General features: G+C 44.7%; 1 protein-coding gene across 1 annotated transcript in view; it reads right to left on the bottom strand.

Annotated features, from left to right (window-relative positions):
* Positions 1 to 16,991, bottom strand: part of LOC121574734 (acid-sensing ion channel 1-like) — a 367,348-nt gene extending 350,357 nt beyond the window's left edge. Inside the window, exon 1 of the mRNA XM_041887285.2 lies at positions 16,023 to 16,991. Within this exon, the coding sequence (XP_041743219.1) occupies positions 16,023 to 16,390 (368 nt within the window). The 5' untranslated portion in view covers positions 16,391 to 16,991. The remainder of the gene's footprint in view (positions 1 to 16,022) is intronic.
* Between the last annotated feature and the right edge of the window lie 2,976 nt (positions 16,992 to 19,967).

The raw sequence follows: 19,967 nt of genomic DNA, 5'->3' as shown, positions 1-19,967 counted from the left end.
TATTTATTTTTTAGCAGGATATTTTCTACCTGCAGGCTGTATTGTTTTTATTTGTTGGCTTTATGGAGGCTATTTTTACATTGTTGGCAATGGCAATAGAAGTTACTTTTTTAGGTTTGCATCATTTTCATTTAGATTTGGATAGAATTTTGATTAATCACATGACAAGACGTTATTATAAATTAAATGAAACTCTTCCACGAAAATGTGCATACGAAAACCATAACTGGCACGCAGATCCGTAGAAATGGTCAGATAATTTGTCATTCCACATTAGAAAGGTTGCAGACTCTTCTTGTAGACTATTACAGGCAACTTCAGGAGAGTAACGGCAGAATCTGCGAAAGCCACCTGGAGAGGGAGGAGAATGGTTGGGTCAGGTTATTTTCTTCTGGTTATCTACATCTCTGGCTCCCTCGAGGCATTTGTGTCTTATTTCATCAAACAGTGCGCTTAAAGCGTCAGACAAGCTCAAAGCATATAGTTGGTTTGATTAAAACACAAAGGGTGTGTCTATACATGGAAAAATACACGTTTAAAAAAATCAACCAATCGATTGGTCGAAAGAACAGATGATTGGTCAAATGAACAGATGACTTTCGGTCGGGCAAGATTTTTTTTTGTCGGGGACAGCCCTAGAAAGAATGGCTTCGCTGCTTTGCTGACTTCCATACTTGGACAATTCTAGTTAGTCGATGACTATAGTAGCACATGCCAGCTCCAATTATTGAAGCAGCTTTTTCTCCCATTAAATTATCCTCTAACATCTGCCGATCAACTTGATTGATCCCAATTGTTCTGCACTGTAAAGCTTGACTTCAGACTCAAAACCCTCTTTTAAAGTAGAACACTTTATCGCTGCTTCGCGAAACATAAAAAGGATTGTCACGTTCGTTTAAGGACGGGTCAGACCAAGGCGCAGCGTGATATGCATACATGTTTATTTCAACGATAAACACACGACAAAACAACAAACCAAACGAAACGTTAAGTCCAAAGGCTGAACACAAAAACTAGCCTAAACACGGAACAAGATCCCACAACCCATAATTGCCAATAGGCTGCCTAAGTATGATCCCCAATCAGAGACAACGAGCGACAGCTGTCTCTGATTGGGAAACACACCCAGCCAAACATAGAAATACAAAACCTAGATCACAAACATAGAAAATACAACATAGAATATCCACAACCTGACTCAACATACAAGAGTCCCCTGAGTCAGGGCGTGACAAGGACAGTTTCCCAGACCATGATAAGGCCAATTCCTAGACCAAAAAGCACTTTTAATGGATAATCTGCATTGAGTATGCTTTTACTGTAGGTACAGGACTAGGGTTAATATGTGTCCAGGAAACCAGCCCAAAGTGCTTAGACAGAGGACAAAGTCTTCTTCTGAGAGACATTACTGTAGCTCATCTCCATGTTGCCTCAGCAGCTTCGACAAGCATCTAGCCTTCTCTGGAGGAGAGGAGGAGGAGGAGGAGGAGGAGGAGGAGGAGGATGAGGAGGAGGAGGAGGAGGAGGAGAGAACCCCTGCTGTTAGCTGACTGGGTATTTGACGGACAAGTACTTGGAGAGACACAGTCAATGTGTTAACACGTCTTTACACACACACGCAAACGAAAACACTGATTACACGTGTCACGACTTCCCCTCCTTGTTCGGGCAGGCTTCGGCGTTCGTCGTCACCGGAGTACTAACCACTGCCGCCCCAATCATCATCACAATTGTCTTGTCCATCACACACACCTGGTTCTATTCCCCTAATTAGTCTGTGTATAAGTGTTCCCTCTGCCCCCTTGTCCTTGTGGGTGATTGTTTGTTGTGGAGGTTAGTGAAGCCCGGTGGAGCTCTTGTATTTTGTATCGACGGGAGTATTTTTCCCTTGTGCCTTGCATTTTCCAGTGCACCTGTTTTGTGCCCTGGAGTGTGTTTGACGCATTTCTGCGTAACCTGTATTTTTCGGATTAAAGCCTGTTTCTGTGATTTACCCTCCTGCGCCTGACTCCTTCAACACCACCTCATCACAACATGCTAGTAGAGTACAGTCTTTATTATCCCCGGGGGGGCAAATTATTTTGCAGCAGGTAGTAAAAACATATCGAACACATTACCAATAAATATACAGAAGAACAATACACAGCAATATGTACACAACTAACAGTACTACTACATCTTATTGAGAAAGCTGATAGCAGCTGGCATGAATGGGAGTTTAGCCTGTATCTGATCTCTGAGGGAAGCAACGTAAATTAATCAAATAAGGAATGCTGGGAGTCCCTCAGAATGGATGGCTGATACAGGTCAGAAAGGCCAGTTCAGTTCCAACCAATGATCCTGCTACTTAGTTTAACAATGTTAAAAAGCCTGTTCTTACTCTTTAAGTTTAAGATTGCCAAAACAGCAGATCATATTGAATGCTACAATGGATTCAATGAACGATCTGTAAAATATGGTCATCAGCGTCTTATTCACCCAGAAACTGAGGAGTTCCCTCAGGAAGAACAAGCGCTGATTTCCCTTTGCACAAATAGCATTCCCTTTGCACAGATAACATTGGCTGTCAAGGAAAAGTGCCAAGATATCTGTATCGGTCAACAGTCTCCACTGGCTCACCATCTATCAGTCTGTATCGGTGACAGTGAGCTCCTCCGGAAATCAATAGCCCTATCCTTGGTTTTCTTGACATTAAGTTCTAAGTAGGAGCGGTCACACCATCCTACAAATTCCTTCACCACTGGCCCATGGCTCACCTCCTCATCCTGTAAAAGACTAACGATAACCGAGTGGTCTGCAAACGTAATAACATGTCTAGAGTCGTTATTAATCACAGTACAGACAACAGAGGGGAAAGGACGCAGCCTCTTGGTGACAACAAACAGTAGTCTGGCACGGGTCTTACATCCCTCAAATCAAATCAAATGTTATTGGTCACGTACACTTGTTTAGCAGATGTTATCGCGGGTTTAGCGAAATGCTTGTGTTCCCAGCTCCAACAGCGGCGGTAATATCTAACAATTCACAACAATACACACAAATCTAAAAGTAAAATAATGGAATTAAGAAATATATAAATATATAAATATTAGGACGAGCAATGTCGGAGTGGCATTGACTCAAATACAGTAGAATAGAATGCAGTATATACATATGAAATGAGTAAAGCAGTATGTAAACATTATTAAATTGACTAGTGTTCCATTATTAAAGTGACCAGTGATTCCATGTCTATGTATATAGGGCAGCAGCCTCTATGGTGCAGGGTTGAGTAACCAGGTGGTACCCGGCTAGTGATGGCTATTGAACAGTCTGATGGCCTTGAGATAGAAGCTGTTTTTCAGTCTCTCGGTCCCAACTTTGATGCACTTGTACTGACCTCGCCTTCTGGATGATAGCGGTGTGAACAGGCCGTGGCTCGGGTGGTTGATGTCCTTGATTATCTTTTTGGCCTTCCTGTGACACCAGGTGCTGTAGGTGTACTGGAGGGCAGGCAGTGTGCCCCCGGTGATGCGTTGGGCAGACCGCACCACTCTCTGGAGAGCCCTGCGGTTGCGGGCGGTGCAGTTGCCGTACCAGGCGGTGATACAGCCCGACAGGATGCTCTCAATTGTAGAGGTGATATGATCCTTAACTAGCCTCTCAAAGCACTTCATGATGACAGAAGTGAGTGCTACGGGGCAATAGTCATTTAGTTCAGTTACCTTTCCTTTCTTGGGTACAGGAACAATGGTGGACATCTTGAAGCAAGTGGGGACAGCAGACTGGGATAGGGAGAGATTGAATATATCTGTAAACACTCCAGCCAGCTGGTCTGCGTATGTTCTGAGGACGCGGCTAGGGATGCCGTTTGGGCCGGCAGCCTTGTGAGGGTTAACACGCTTAAATGTCTTACTCACGTCGGCCACGGAGAACAAGAGCCCACAGTCCTTGGGAGCGGGCCGCGTCGATGGCACTGTGTTATCCTCAAAGCAGGCAAAGGTGTTTAGCTTGTCTGGGAGCAAGACATCGGTGTCCTCGACGTGGCTGGTTTTCCCTCTGTAATCCGTGATTGTCTGTAGACCCTGCCACATACGCCTCATGTCTGAGCCGTTGAATTGCGACTCCACTTTGTCTCTGTACTGACGATTTTTCCTGTTTGATTGATGTTTCAGGAGAGAGTTAAGAACAGTGATAGTAGCTTCTTCCACCCCTCTCCTAACCCTATAAGCAAACTGCAATGGGTCTTACCAGTCCTGGACTTTGGCCATATTCTCACCCTTAACAATATGTTCAAAGGCTTTCATGGTCAGTGAGGTAAAGGCTACAGGTCTGTAATCATTTCAGATTTGGGGGGATTTGACCTTGGCAACTGGTACTGCCAATGACTCCTTCCAGTCCTCTGTAGCTCAATTGGTAGAGCATGGCGCTTGTAACGCCAGGGTAGTGGGTTCGATCCCCGGGACCACCCATACGTAAAAATGTATGCGCACATGACTGTAAGTCGCTTTGGATAAAAGCGTCTGCTAAATGGCATATTATTATTATTATTACAGGGACCGACTCCTTCCAGACTACAGGGACCGACTCCTTCCAGACTACAGGGACTGACTCCTTCCAGACTACAGGGACCTACTCCTTCCAGACTACAGGGACCGACTCCTTCCAGACTACAGGGACCTACTCCTTCCAGACTACAGGGACCTACTCCTTCCAGACTACAGGGACCTACTCCTTCCAGACTACAGGGACCTACTCCTTCCAGACTACAGGGACCTACTCCTTCCAGACTACAGGGACCTACTCCTTCCAGACTACAGGGACCTACTCCTTCCAGACTACAAGGACCCTTTGCTGTTGCAGTGACAGCTGGACGATCAAGGAAAATATGCCACTGAGTTGTCTAGCACAGTTTTTGAGCACCCTGCCTCCAATACCGTCAGGCTCTAATACCATCAGGCTCCAATACCGTCAGGCTCCAATACCGTCAGGCTCTAATACCATCAGGCTCCAATACCGTCAGGCTCCAATACCGTCAGGCTCCAATACCATCAGGCTCCAATACCATCAGGCTCCAATGCTCCAATACCATCAGGCTCCAATACCCTCTTATATGCTTCCCTACTCTGGGTGGCATCACCCTGGTGAAAAGTGATATTTTTCATAATAACCGTCCCGTTGTCCTTGGGTCAAAATTATTATTAGTGACAGACCGTGGTTGGTCGACACTCCTGACCATGTAAGGAGGCTGTGGGCTCCCCAAAGAAGACAGGCTGCGTCGACACAGCAGAGCCAAGGCGCCGGCCGAAGCGATGAGTGGCCGTTTGTTCACCGCCGGACAGGTCCTAGAGCAGATATGTTCATCAAACCTGGAGCAAGAAGAAGAAGACGAAGAAGAAGAAGAGGAGGATGAAGCTGAGGATGCTGAGGACGTGTCAGAAGAGGAAGACGACGAGGAATTCAACTCGCCGCGTCGTCCTCATGTTCAGAGGAAGAGCGAGAGGAGGAAACGTGCGAGGGCGAAGGAGAGATGTTCATGACAAAAAAACAGCCAAATCAAATGGTCCTCAGTGGCATACGAGAGAGCGGGCAGGATGGCAGAGAACGAGGCGGCGACGACGACCCCGATCCCCGGCGGACCTACGCCGTATGCGGTTGGCCAGGCCCGTGACACGGCGTCGACGTTCCACCTGTTCATCACACGAGCAATAGAAGAGATCGTGGTGGACATGACAAATCTGGGTGTTCGAAAATACAGAGACGACTGGAAAGGGATGGACGAGACCGACCTACGTGCCTACATAGGGCTGCTGATCTTAGCCGGCGTGTACAGGTCCGCGGCGAGGCGGCTGCCAGTCTGTGGGACGCAGAGAGCGGAAGGGCGATATTCCGTGCCACCATGCCACTCAAAGTGTTTCACACGTACTCGAGACTGCTACGGTTCGACCCGCGAGACACGCGACTGACAAATTGGCAGCCATAAGAGAGGTGTGGGACAAGTGGGTGGAGCGGCTGCCGCGTCTCTACAACCCAGGGCCTGAGGTGACAGTGGACGAGCAACTGGTTTCATTTAGAGGTAGTGTACGTAATAAAATTATTCTGTGTGTTTCTTTTACACACACACCTCTGACCACCACCTCTGACCACCACCACTGACCACCACCTCTGACCACCACCACCTCTGACCACCTCTGACCACCACCTCTGACCACCACCTCTGACCACCACCTCTGATGACCGTAACCTCTGTGCCTGTGTTCTGTGACACACCAACACTCGTAGTAATAATAGTAGCACTTGGCGACGAAGATTGCTAACAATCTCTTCTTTCCCGTCCCCCCCCATCCCAAAGGCCATTGTCCTTTCCGGCAGTATATGCCAAGCAAGCCGGCCAAATACGGGATCAAGTCATGGGTGGACTGCGACGCGAAATCCAGCTACGCCTGGAAGATGCAAGTCTACACCAGCAAGCCCACCGGCGGAGGCCCAGAGAAGAAGCAGGGGCTGCGGGTCGTGCTTGACGTGACCGAGGGACTTGGGGGGGGCGCAATGTCACATGTGACAATTTCTTCACCTCTTATGAACTCGGTCAGCAGCTCCTCCAGAGGAACATCACCATGGTTGGCACGGTTCGAAAGAACAAGCCTGTGCTCCCACCTGCACTACTGGCGTCAAAGGGACGAGAGGTGTTCTGTTCTCGTCCAAGTTCGCCTTCATGCCTACCACCACTCTGGTGTCCTACCTACTACAAATTAGCTATAACTGGGCTAATAACTCACTAGCTAGCAAAGAATATGAACAAATGTGCACACGTGGCTACACGCAGCTCTCGCTTTGATCTCAAAACAAGTGCATAACAATCGTGACCGCTCATGCTGTAAAAGTCCAGTTCTAAGTGAATGGCAACAAATCCATATACAGTGGGGGAAAAAAGTATTTAGTCAGCCACCAATTGTGCAAGTTCTCCCACTTTAAAAAGATGAGAGAGAACTGTAATTTTCATCATAGGTACACGTCAACTATGACAGACAAATTGAGAATTTTTTTTCTCCAGAAAATCACATTGTAGGATTTTTAATGAATTTATTTGCAAATTATGGTGGAAAATAAGTATTTGGTCACCTACAAACAAGCAAGATTTCTGGCTCTCACAGACCTGTAACTTCTTCTTTAAGAGGCTCCTCTGTCCTCCACTCTTTACCTGTATTAATGGCACCTGTTTGAACTTGTAATCAGTATAAAAGACACCTGTCCACAACCTCAAACAGTCACACTCCAAACTCCACTATGGCCAAGACCAAAGAGCTGTCAAAGGACACCAGAAACAAAATTGTAGACCTGCACCAGGCTGGGAAGACTGAATCTGCAATAGGTAAGCAGCTTGGGTTGAAGAAATCAACTGTGGGAGCAATTATTAGGAAATGGAAGACATACAAGACCACTGATAATCTCCCTCGATCTGGGGCTCCACGCAAGATCTCACCCTGTGGGGTCAAAATTATCACAAGAACGGTGAGCAAAAATCCCAGAACCACACAGGGGGACCTAGTGAATGACCTGCAGAGAGCTGGGACCAAAGTAACAAAGCCTACCATCAGTAACACACTACGCCGCCAGGGACTCAAATCCTGCAGTGCCAGACGTGTCCCCCTGCTTAAGCCAGTACATGTCCAGGCCCGTCTGAAGTTTGCTAGAGTGCATTTGGATGATCCAGAAGAGGATTGGGAGAATGTCATATGGTCAGATGAAACCAAAATATAACTTTTTGGTAAAAACTCAACTCGTCGTGTTTGGAGGACAAAGAATGCTGAGTTGCATCCAAAGAACACCATACCTACTGTGAAGCATGGGGGTGGAAACATCATGCTTTGGGGCTGTTTTTCTGCAAAGGGACCAGGACGACTGATCCGTGTAAAGGAAAGAATGAATGGGGCCATGTATCGTGAGATTTTGAGTGAAAACCTCCTTCCATCAGCAAGGGCATTGAAGATGAAACGTGGCTGGGTCTTTCAGCATGACAATGATCCCAAACACACCGCCCGGGCAACGAAGGAGTGGCTTCGTAAGAAGCATTTCAAGGTCCTGGAGTGGCCTAGCCAGTCTCCAGATCTCAACCCCATAGAAAATCTTTGGAGGGAGTTGAAAGTCTGTGTTCCCCAGCGACAGCCCCAAAACATCACTGCTCTAGAGGAGATCTGCATAGAGGAATGGGCCAAAATACCAGCAACAGTGTGTGAAAACCTTGTGAAGACTTACAGAAAACGTTTGACCTGTGTCATTGCCAACAAAGGGTATATAACAAAGTATTGAGAAACTTTTGTTATTGACCAAATACATATTTTCCACCATAATTTGCTAATAAATTCATTAAAAATCCTACAATGTGATTTTCTGGATTTTTTTTCCTCATTTTGTCTGTCATAGTTGATGTGTACCTATGATGAAAATTACAGGCCTCTCTCATCTTTTTAAGTGGGAGAACTTGCACAATTGGTGGCTGACTAAATACTTATTTTCCCCACTGTATGGAAATGGCTATTTGCATATAGGCCTACTGCAGCTCTGATTGGTTATGGCGCACCGGTCTGTGTAGAGTCCAGGCCTGAGTCATGTCTGTCAGTGCAATAAAATCCTATTCCGATGGCAGGGAGCTCGGCCCCAAGTGATGTACTGGGCCGTACGTACTACACTCTGTAGTTAGCGCCGTACGGTCTACAGATAAGCCATATTCTGACCTTGACTTCATTCCCTCATAATTACAACACCTTTACGCGAGAGGAAACCATGATTATGGTCGAGCGAACCTGCCGGTCCCATGTCGAAAAAGCATCTTCTTTATTTTCCCCAATAGAAATAACAGCATTCGCCATGCACTGTAATTTATAATTTGATAAGAGCTATTGATAAGACCTAGGTAAATGAGTAATCCGTTTGGAAAAATAGATTGTAAATACACATAGCAATTGTTTAAGATTTATTTTTTCTTATGATCCCTGGAGAATAATTTGAAACCAGCCATATGGAAGCAAACTGAAAATCATATCAACATGACATGTATTGCGGACCCTTTTCCACAGTGAAGTAGATATAAATAACTGTGCCGTTATTCAGAATTTCTATTGTGTGCCCTCATAATATGCGTGGATGTAATTTGGACACCTAAGCTATAGGCTTCTGTAGGGCCGAACCTGCCAAGTTGACGTATGCGCTTTAGAACGTTTTAATTATATCCTATGTCCGGGCTTTTCTCCATTTTATTTAACAATGTTTATATCATGTTAAATATTAGCCACTATCGGGAGCCACGGTCAGTAGTACCCACATACATTTATAACTGTCACTTTAGTGTTAGTTTTCTTCCATTTGTAGCATCCATTTTGCTTCATTCCATTCCGTTTAACTTTATTTCCTCTGTCACGTCCAAGTTGTTCCTGAGGGTCGCTAGCATTAGTGGATCATATTAGGCGAACGATGTGCAATAATGTGCGACACATAGCCTATTTGAATCATTATGGAACTCAGACCACACGTAGCAGGTTAAACCTGGAGCCTGGCGCACGGTTCACGACGACTGGACCGTTGTCATACAGTTCCATGATTAGTGAGAACTAGGGTAGATGTATAGGACTATTGTTTAACCGCTATTGTACACTTTTTTCCACCTTCCAATATTCCATGAATTGAACTTGAATATGACAACTTTCAGGATGAATCAAACGACTGTATTTTGTATTCACCAATATATTTTGTGCGTAAAGGCTCTCCAAACCTGTTTTTTTATGATTCATACATACTTTCCTAACCCTAACATTTGCCTAAATAATCTACAAGATCAGAGAATTTTGTAATCTTCCAGTTGGTGGTGAAACGAAGATGAAGATGCATAGATGGCATTGTTTCATTGATCCATATATTCTGAACCCGTTCTCTCTATATATTCTATTTAAAGGGATGGCTTAAAATAAATGTACTGAAAACCCTATTGAATGAAAACTACACGAGAAAATCAGTTGGCCAGAAAGTGGGAGGGTTTTCAGCGGTTGAATTACATTTATTCAGAGAGCGCAAGGTAACCACACCTTTATCAGCACCACAACACGGTGCATTTTGGGTGCATTTGGTGCATTTTATTATTTATTATTGTTGTTGCATTGCCGAAAAGGAACCTGCAAGTAAGCATTTCGTTGGAAGGTGTCTATCATGCTTATCCTGTACATACGACTAAGAATACAACTTGAACTTGCATTCCAAATGCAAGTTCCTGGGCCCTGGTCAAATGTAGTGAACTATATAGGGAATAGGGTGCCATTTGGGACTATATAGGGAATAGGGTGCCATTTGGGACTATATAGGGAATAGGGTGCCATTTGGGACGCTGCCACTGTGGTTTCACAAACACCACTAATTACACTGGGATAAAGGCTTGTTTATCACACAGCTTACCAGACACTGGTTAATTGCTTCTGCTTGTCATCCCTCTCTCTCTCCTCTTGCTCCCTCTTTCCTTCTCTCTGAGTCGGCTCCACTCTCTCTACACTCATATTTCTCTCTCTCTCTCTCTCCTTCTGTCTCCCTTCTATCTCAGGCTAATTTAGAGGACACCATTGCTGCTCTGCTCAGCTTTACCTTTTTCATTTCATACTGCATGACTTTGTTTTCATATTTTTGCAATAACAACACCTCTTTATGAGCATGTAATGGACTGACTGCCGAGACTGGTCAGCTCTGTAAAGCCCATGGACCAGGTAACGTTTTTCTGGCACTATGGAGTTAAACTAAAGCCTCCTTGCCATCCCAGCTTATCGTACTATACAGGAGAGGAGTTTTCAGAATCCTAGAGGTTTCCTTCCTTCCTTAGGCCTCGCTAGAAGGATTGTGTTAGCTGAGATGTACATATTCCTGCAAACACCTTGGAGCGATTAAATACAATGCATTAAAAATTTCCCCAAGGTTAGTAGTAATGTGAACATCAAGGTCAGAGAGAGAGAGAGAGAGAGAGAGAGAGAGAGAGAGAGAGAGAGAGAGAGAGAGAGAGAGAGAGAGAGAGAGAGAGAGAGAGAGAGAGAGAGAGAGAGAGAGAGAGAGAGAGAGAGAGAGAGAGAGAGAGAGAGAGAGAGAGAGAGAGAGAGAGAGAGAGAGAGAGAGAGAGAGAGAGAGAGAGAGAGAGAGAGATAGAGAGAGAGAGAGAGAGAGAGAGAGAGAGAGAGAGAGAGAGAGAGAGAGAGAGAGAGAGAGAGAGAGAGAGAGAGAGAGAGAGAGAGAGAGAGAGAGAGAGAGAGAGAGATAAATAGAGAGACAGAGAGAGAAAGTAAGAGAAAGAGAGAGAGAGAAAGTAAGAGAGAGAGAGAAAGTAAGAGAGAGAGAGAGAAATAGAGAGAGAGAGAGAGAGAGAGAGAGAGAGAGAGAGAGAGAGAGAGAGAGAGAGAGAGAGAGAGAGAGAGAGAGAGAGAGAGAGAGAGAGATACATAATATGACATTTGAAATGTCTTAATTCTTTTGGAACTTCTGAGTGTAAGGTTTACTGTTAATATTTATTGTTTATTTCACTTTTGTTTACTATCTACTTCACTTGCTTTGGCAATGTTAACATACGTTTCCCATGCCAATAAAGCCCTTAAATTGAAATTGAAATTGAAATTGAATTGAGAGAGACATAGAGAAAGAGAGAATGAGAGAGAAATAGTTCTGTATGGAGATGGAGATTGTATGTGTGACATTCTTACATGTAACCTGCTACCACAGAAGTAGTGTTCTTACAGTGAGGGAAAGAAGTATTTGATCCCCTGCTGATTTTGTACGTTTGCCCACTGACAAAGAAATGATCAGTCTATAATTTTAATGGTAGGTTTATTTGAACAGTGAGAGACAGAATAACAACAAAAAAATCCAGAAAAACGCATGTCAAAAATGTTATAAATTGATTTGCATTTTAATGAGGGAAATAAGTATTTGACCCCCTCTCAATCAGAAAGATTTCTGGCTCCCAGGTGTCTTTTATACAGGTAACGAGCTGAGATTAGGAGCACACTCTTAAAGGGAGAGCTCCTAATCTCAGCTTGTTACCTGTATAAAAGACACCTGTCCACAGAAGCAATCAATCAATCAGATTCCAAACTCTCCACCATGGCCAAGACCAAAGAGCTCTCCAAGGATGTCAGGGACAAGATTGTAGACCTACACAAGGCTGGAATGGGCTACAAGACAATCGCCAAGCAGCTTGGTGAGAAGGTGACAACAGTTGGTGCGATTATTCGCAAATGGAAGAAACACAAAAGAACTGTCAATCTCCCTCGGCCTGGGGATCCATGCAAGATCTCACCTCGTGGAGTTGCAATGATCACGAGAACGGTGAGGAATCAGCCCAGAACTACACGGGAGGATCTTGTCAATGATCTCAAGGCAGCTGGGACCATAGTCACCAAGAAAACAATTGGTAGCACATTACGCCGTGAAGGACTGAAATCCTGCAGCGCCCGCAAGGTCCCCCTGCTCAAGAAAGCACATATACAGGCCCGTCTGAAGTTTGCCAATGAACATCTGAATGATTCAGAGGAGAACTAGGTGAAAGTGTTGTGGTCAGATGAGACCAAAATGGAGCTCTTTGGCATCAACTCAACTCGCCGTGTTTGGAGGAGGAGGAATGCTGCCTATGACCCCAAGAACACCATCCCCACCGTCAAACATGGAGGTGGAAACATTATGCTTTGGGGATGTTTTTCTGCTAAGGGGACAGGACAACTTCACCGCATCAAAGGGACGATGGACGGGGCCATGTACCGTCAAATCTTGGGTGAGAACCTCCTTCCCTCAGCCAGGGCATTGAAAATGGGTCGTGGATGGGTATTCCAGCATGACAATGACCCAAAACACACGACCAAGGCAACAAAGGAGTGGCTCAAGAAGAAGCACATTAAGGTCCTGGAGTGGCCTAGCCAGTCTCCAGACCTTAATCCCATAGAAAATCTGTGGAGGGAGCTGAAGGTTCGAGTTGCCAAACGTCAGGCTCGAAACCTTAATGACTTGGAGAAGATCTGCAAAGAGGAGTGGGACAAAATCCCTCCTGAGATGTGTGCAAACCTGGTGGCCAACTACAAGAAACGTCTGACCTCTGTGATTGCCAACAAGAGTTTTGCCACCAAGTACTAAGTAATGTTTTGCAGAGGGGTCAAATACGTATTTCCCTCATTAAAATGCAAATCAATTTATAACATTTTTGACATGCATTTTTCTGGATTTTGTTGTTGTTATTCTGTCTCTCACTGTTCAAATAAACCTACCTTTAAAATTATAGACTGATCATGTCTTTGTCAGTGGGCAAACGTACAAAATCAGCAGGGGATCAAATACTTTTTCCCCCTCACTGTACAGAAGTAGTGTTCTTACATGTAGCCTGCTACCACAGAAGTAGTGTTCTTACATGTAGCCTGCTACCACAGAAGTATTGTTCTTACATGTAGCCTGCTACCACAGAAGTAGTGTTCTTACATGTAGCCTGCTACCACAGAAGTATTGTTCTTACATGTAGCCTGCTACCACAGAAGTATTGTTCTTACATGTAGCCTGCTACCACAGAAGTAGCGTTCTTACATGTAGCCTGCTACCACAGAAGTATTGTTCTTACATGTAGCCTGCTACCACAGAAGTATTTATTTTACATGTAGTCTGCTACCACAGAAGTAGTGTACTTACATGGCCTTAGGCAAAAGAGCAGTGGTGATCAATATGCTAAAACTACACATGAAGTAATGTGCAGCAAAGGCCTTTGGTAGCTGTTTAATAATGGCATAGTGTGTGTGTGTGTGTGTGTGTGTGTGTGTGTGTGTGTGCGCGCACGTGTGTAGAAAAATAATGGATATACGCACAAAGCACAATCTGACGACAAACAACTGATTCAATGTCAAGGAGAGAGTCCAAAACCTCTTGTTCAGTACATCCTATAGAATCCCATACAGTTCTGAAACGGTGTGTTGTAAGTCTTTTGTCTGTAATGTATTTTTCGTTATGTGTTGGACCCCAGGAAGACTAGCTGTCGCCATTGCCGTCAGCTAATGGGGATCCTAATAAAAAATCATACAAAAATCACAGACGTAAAAGCAACATTAGTTCTCTAAAGTAATGACTAAACATCATTCTAAAGACACTTGAGGTACATCCAAAATACTTAAATCAATATGTAAAGGGATATGTTAGACCTGAATGTCCTGGTGGTTTCTCCCCCTAACTCCTACAGTCTAACGTGACTGATTTCCCTGAATACAGACAGAGATGACAATCAGTCAAATGAGGCTCTGTGAAAGTAAATCAGCTTTTTATGTTGATTGCCACGTCTATTGTTTATCGAGGGAAAGGAAAGGAGAGATGGAGGTATGGAAATAGAAGATGTGAAAGGTGTGAAATCTAAAGTAAATACCACATCAAATTAAATTTAAAAAACAGATATGTATGGTAAGGGATTTGGATCTCATATTATAAATAGTATATTGCTTTCTTCAGTTCCTGTGGTGATATTCACACCCTATGAGCAAAAGTGCTCACTGGGCATACAGATACAGAAGTGAATAGAATGGGCGGCAGGTAGCTTAGTGGGTAAGAGCGTTGTGCCTGTAACCGAAAGGTCGCTGGTTCTAATCCCCGAGCCGACTAGGTGAAAAATCTGTTGATGTGCCCTTAAGCAAGGCACTTAACCATGATTGCTCATGTAAGTCGCTCTGGATAAGAGCGTCTGCTAAATGACTAAAATAAAATAAATAAAAATGAGTATGAACTTCATGGTTGCTATTCAGACTAATGGTTTAAAAAGATCTGATTGGTCAAGACCAATTAGTGGCCAAAGGTCAGAAATGTGCTTCCTGTTTAAAAGCAGTAACTCTTTATGTTTTCAAACCGGTTTCACCACAGCATGAGGTCATGCTTACAAATAATATAATCCTTATTTATTAATCATTTATAAATAGTTTACATGTTAGCAGACACTCTTTATCCAGAGCTACTTACAGCAGCAATTAGGGCAAATCAACAGATATTTCACGTAGTAGGGTCGGAGATTCGAACCAGCGACCTTTCGGTTACCGGCCCAACACTCTTAACTGCTAGGCTACCTGCTTATTCATTATATCACAAAGAGTTACTGTAACCCTGTACGCCCTCACACATGTTCTACCCTTGTTCCCTAAGTGTGAGGTAAGCTGTATCAGGGTTAGAAATACATAATGCTTTAAAAGGTTTTGCATGTCTCCACCATGTTGTTTGTGTACACTACCGGTCCAAAGTATTAGAACACATTCAAGGGTTTTTCCGGTTAATTGAAATGCATTCCAGGTGACTACCTCATGAAGCTGGTTGAGAGAATGCCAAGAGTGTGCAAAGCTGTCATCAAGGCAAATGGTGGCTATTTGAAGAATCTCAAATATAAAATATATTTTGATTTGTTTAACACTCTTTTGGTTACTACATGAATCCATATGTGTTATTTAATAGGTTTGATGTCTTCACTATTATTCTACAATGTAGAAAATAGTAAAAAGAAAGAAAAACCCTTAAATGAGTAGGTGTTCTAAAACTTTTGACTGGTAGTGTACAGAAGCAGGATACTGCCAGGCTGGTTAAGTTGAACATTGAACAGCTAACTGGTTAAGCGCTAACTGGTTGAGTTGAACAGCTAACTGGTTAAGCGCTAACTGGTTGAGTTGAACAGCTAACTGGTTAAGCGCTAACTGGTTGAGTTGAACAGCTAACTGGTTAAGCTGAACAGTTAACAGAACAGCTAACATGTTAAGTTGAACAGCTAACTGGTTGAGTTGAACAGCTAACTTGTTGAGTTGAACAGCTAACTGGTTAAGCTGAACAGCTAACAGAACAGCTAACATGTTAAATTGAACAGCTAACTGGTTAAGTTAAAGAGCTAACTGGTTGAGCGCTAACTGGTTAAGTTGAACAGCTAAGTGGAACTGTTGTGGCTCCATTGTGTTATACACCCCCCCCACACACACACACACACACACACACACACACACACACACAAAACATAATGACATGACACACACCTTCCATTGAGTAGAGCAAGGAGCTCTCCGGCATGGTACAGATCGTTGCGTGTCACCTGGCCGAAGCGAAACGTGTTGAGGTTGCAGAAGGTGACTGCTGGGAAGATCATCAGCGGTGTCGCTATCTCGTCCAATTTAGTGACATGGGGGTACTGTAAGTAGAACTGGACCCGGTCCACACACACCAGGACCAGGAACCCGAGAGAACCCAGGAAGAACAAGATCCACAGGCACTGCTTGATGCAGATCCGTTCATAAGTGAACATGTGCGAGATGCCATGGAGAGTCGACCTGCTGGCGAAAACTTCAATCGCCGGAGGTTGCTTGAAAGAGTCCACCATCTCTTCCGAGTCCGGTTTGAGATCCATGACGAGGCGGTACGGTATCAGCGTGAAGGAATGGGAAATAGAGGGGTATAGTAGCCTAGACGAGGTGTTGTTATTAACAATAGGAAGAAAGGAGGGTACTGACTCTGACTCTGTGAGTTCACGCCCTACTACGCATGGATGTTCATCCTCATCCAGGCAGAATGAAATGTTGCGTCACTGAGCCCCCCAACAAAATAACACTATCTACCATATAGGCTACCAATACATTCTTCACAATGAAGTCGTCTATTTCGCGCTCAATTTCCCTTCAAAACGGTCCATGTGATAACTCAAACATACAGTATGTCCGATAGAGTCCCACATCTACAGGCATATATAGATTTCAATCCCGATTGGTCTCTCTCTCTCTCTCTCTATTTCTCTCTTCCAGGCTTGCAAAAACAAAGAAAGGACTGAAGAAGTTGAGATGGTTCAGGAGCAGTTCAATGATATGGTTCAATCATATGCAAATGTATACAACCAACGCAGTTTTTTGGGGGGGAAATGCTGTAAATTGTCTGCCCATACAACACGCTGCGTTCCTTCCCACCGGCTGTAGTAAATCCCACCTGGAGACAGTCTTACATTCCCGGACCAGTGAGAAAACAGTGAGCCGCGTGTCGGTCAGGCAGCAACAGCCTTGCATCCCTCCTCTCCTGTCTCTAGAACGGCAACAACCACAACAATGCAGTCATCATAAACTCCCCTTTTGAGTGGGATAAGATGAAACACGATTTAGGATGAGACCATCCTGACTAAAATAATGCTTATTAATCTGGGGGGGGGGGGGGGGGTGTAAATCCAATACCAACAAATTAGAGGTAAAAGGCAGAGGGAACCTCTGAGGATGTCGACATAAAACAGCTTTTCTTCCCCTGATCAATTAATTTGATGCGCGAATCGGAGGAGAGCAGGGATTGGAAGGCACGTGTTTTAAATAGGGTGACAAAGTCGGTTGGAAAATACGTAAAGCTCCGAACCCCGCGAGTCTCCGTCTGAATCTAGCCTATTATGTCCTTATAAACCACGGCTTCCTGCATCGAATTCACCAGAATATATATATATTTTTTTTGTAAGCAACACTCATCAGTGGTAGAAAACATGGTGTGGTGGCGCTGATGCAGGAAGGGAGGCGGCAGGGAAGGGAGAGAGAGAGAGTGTGGTTGTGTACCACCCCCGGTCTATGGTCTGAACAGTGTGAGTGAGAAGCTGATTGTAGTGGTGCTGACATGAGCTAAATGAGGTGTCTGGCTGCAGACCTGCACAAGGCAGAAGAAAACCCTACCCACCCGCAGACACCTAAGGGAATGGGACCCAAACAATATATCTCATTCTGTAACCTTATCAATACTTCTGATTAGAACGGAATGGAATGTAGTCTAACATTCAAATAATCCATCCATGGAAAGATGAGGCAGAAACAGTTAGTTTGTTAGTTAGTCAGTTAGTTAGTAGGTTAGTTTGTTAGTTAGTCAGTTAGTTAGGGGTTGGGAAGGCATATACTGTATAGCCTATAGTAAATAGCCTACTGCAAGACTGTCAAAGCAGCATGAGAAACCTATTACCACAGATGTTAACGGTACTCACCAATGAAATTGCTCATCTGATGCATATATAATCCCCGTTTGTTATAGTATTGACTGCATGACACAGTCTATTATGCAGTATATATCATTTATCATGTATTGAAGGCTACTGTATGTTGGTAACTTAAAGGAAAACTCTGCCCAAAAACTATCTTTAGGTATTTGTTTCATTAGTCCATTGTTGATATAGTCCCAACACGGTTTTGCATGTCAGCAATCAAGTGTTCAGATTTCTATATTTTGAAAGTTACATATCTTGAAAATGTGATTGCTGACATGCAAAACCTTTTGGGACAATATCAACAATGGACTATGTGTTCTCTCATAGTCCGAGAGCATCTGGTCGTCGAGGTGATGGTACGGGGCTACTAATTTCTCCTACGTGGAGATTTTCTCTTCTCCCCCTCTCTCACCTGTCTATCTCCTCATTTAAATTCTGTGCTGTCACTGTCACTTGTCCACTCAAGTTTAACATTGTTGTCATCTATCGCCCACCAGGTGCCCTTGGAGAGTTCCTCAATGAGATTGACACCTTGATAAGCTCATTTCCCGACGATGGCTGACCACTTATCGTACTGTGTGACTTTAACCTCCCGACGCCAGACTTCAATTCATTTCTTTCCACCTCTTTCTTTCTTTCCACTCCTTTCCTCTTTTGACCTCACCCTTCCCCAGTCACAGGCAATACGCTTGACCTCATCTACACTAGAGGCTGTTCGCTTACTAATCTCACTGAAACCCCCCGTCCATGTCTCCGATCACTACTTTGTTTCCTTTTCTCTCCATCTCATCTCTCCTCCAACCTAACCACTCAACCCCTACCCAGCTGGTCGTCCCACTGCTCTCTCCTCTTCCCTCCTGTCTCTCTTCGACCCTACTCTCCTCCCTTTCTGCATCCTTTGACTCTCACTGCCCCCTTTCCTCCAGGCCGGCCCGACCTTCCCCTCCCGCTCCATGGCTGAGTGACTCACTGTGTGCTAACAGAACAGGGCTTCAGGCAACTGAGCAGAAAAGGAGGAAAATTACATTTCCTGAGGACTTATCATCCTTCCACTCTCTCCTCTCTACCTTCACTTCCTCTGTATCCTCTGTTAAAGCTGCTTTCTATCACTCTAAATGTCAAGCTTCTGCCTCCAACCCTGGGAAACTCTTCTACACTTTCTCCTCTCTCCTTAATCCTCCTCCCCCTCTCTTCTCCTTCTCTGCAGATGACTTTGTCAACCACTTTGAAAAAAAGGTTGACGACATCCACTCCTCTTTCACTCAGCCTAGGGAGTCCAATGGTCCCACTCACACATAACTACCCTACACCTTGACCTCTTTCTCCCCTCTCTTTCCAGATGAAATCCTTCTCCATCCTGTCTCCTGACGCTGCCTCTTCGACCCTACTCTTCTGCATCCTTTGACTCTCACTGCCCCCTTTCCTCCCGGCCGGCCGGCCCGACCTTCCCCTCCCGCTCCATGGCTGAGTGACTCACTGTGTGCTAACATAACTGGTCCCACTCACACAGAACTACATTTTTCTCCCCTCTCTCTCCAGATGAAATCCTGCAACTAGTGATGTCCGGCCACCCGACAACCTGCCCGCTTGAGAGTCGCTCCCCTCCTCAAGAAACCAACACTCAACCCCTCTGACATCAAAAACTACAGACCTGTATCCCTTCTTTCTTTTCTTTCCAAAACACTTGAGCGTGCTGTCTCTGACCAACTCTCTCGTTATCTCTCTCAGAACGATCTTCTTGACCCTAACCAGTCAGGTTTCAAGGTGGCTCACTCAACTGAGACCGCTCTCCTCTCTGTCACAGAGGCTCTTCGTTCTGCCAATGCTGACTCTCTCTCCTCTGTTCTCATCCTCCTAGATTTATCTGCTGCCTTCAACACCGTGAACCATCAGATCCTCCTCTCCACCCTCTCAGGGCTGGGCGTCTCAGGCTATGCACACTCTTGGATTGCATCCTACCTGGCAGGTTGCTCCTACCAGGTGGCGTGGA

The sequence above is a fragment of the Coregonus clupeaformis genome, chromosome 10, assembly GCF_020615455.1.
Source record: "Coregonus clupeaformis isolate EN_2021a chromosome 10, ASM2061545v1, whole genome shotgun sequence".
Taxonomy (NCBI): domain Eukaryota; kingdom Metazoa; phylum Chordata; class Actinopteri; order Salmoniformes; family Salmonidae; genus Coregonus; species Coregonus clupeaformis.
Note: the sequence above shows the minus strand (reverse complement) of the source record. Positions and strands in the feature narration are given on the sequence as shown.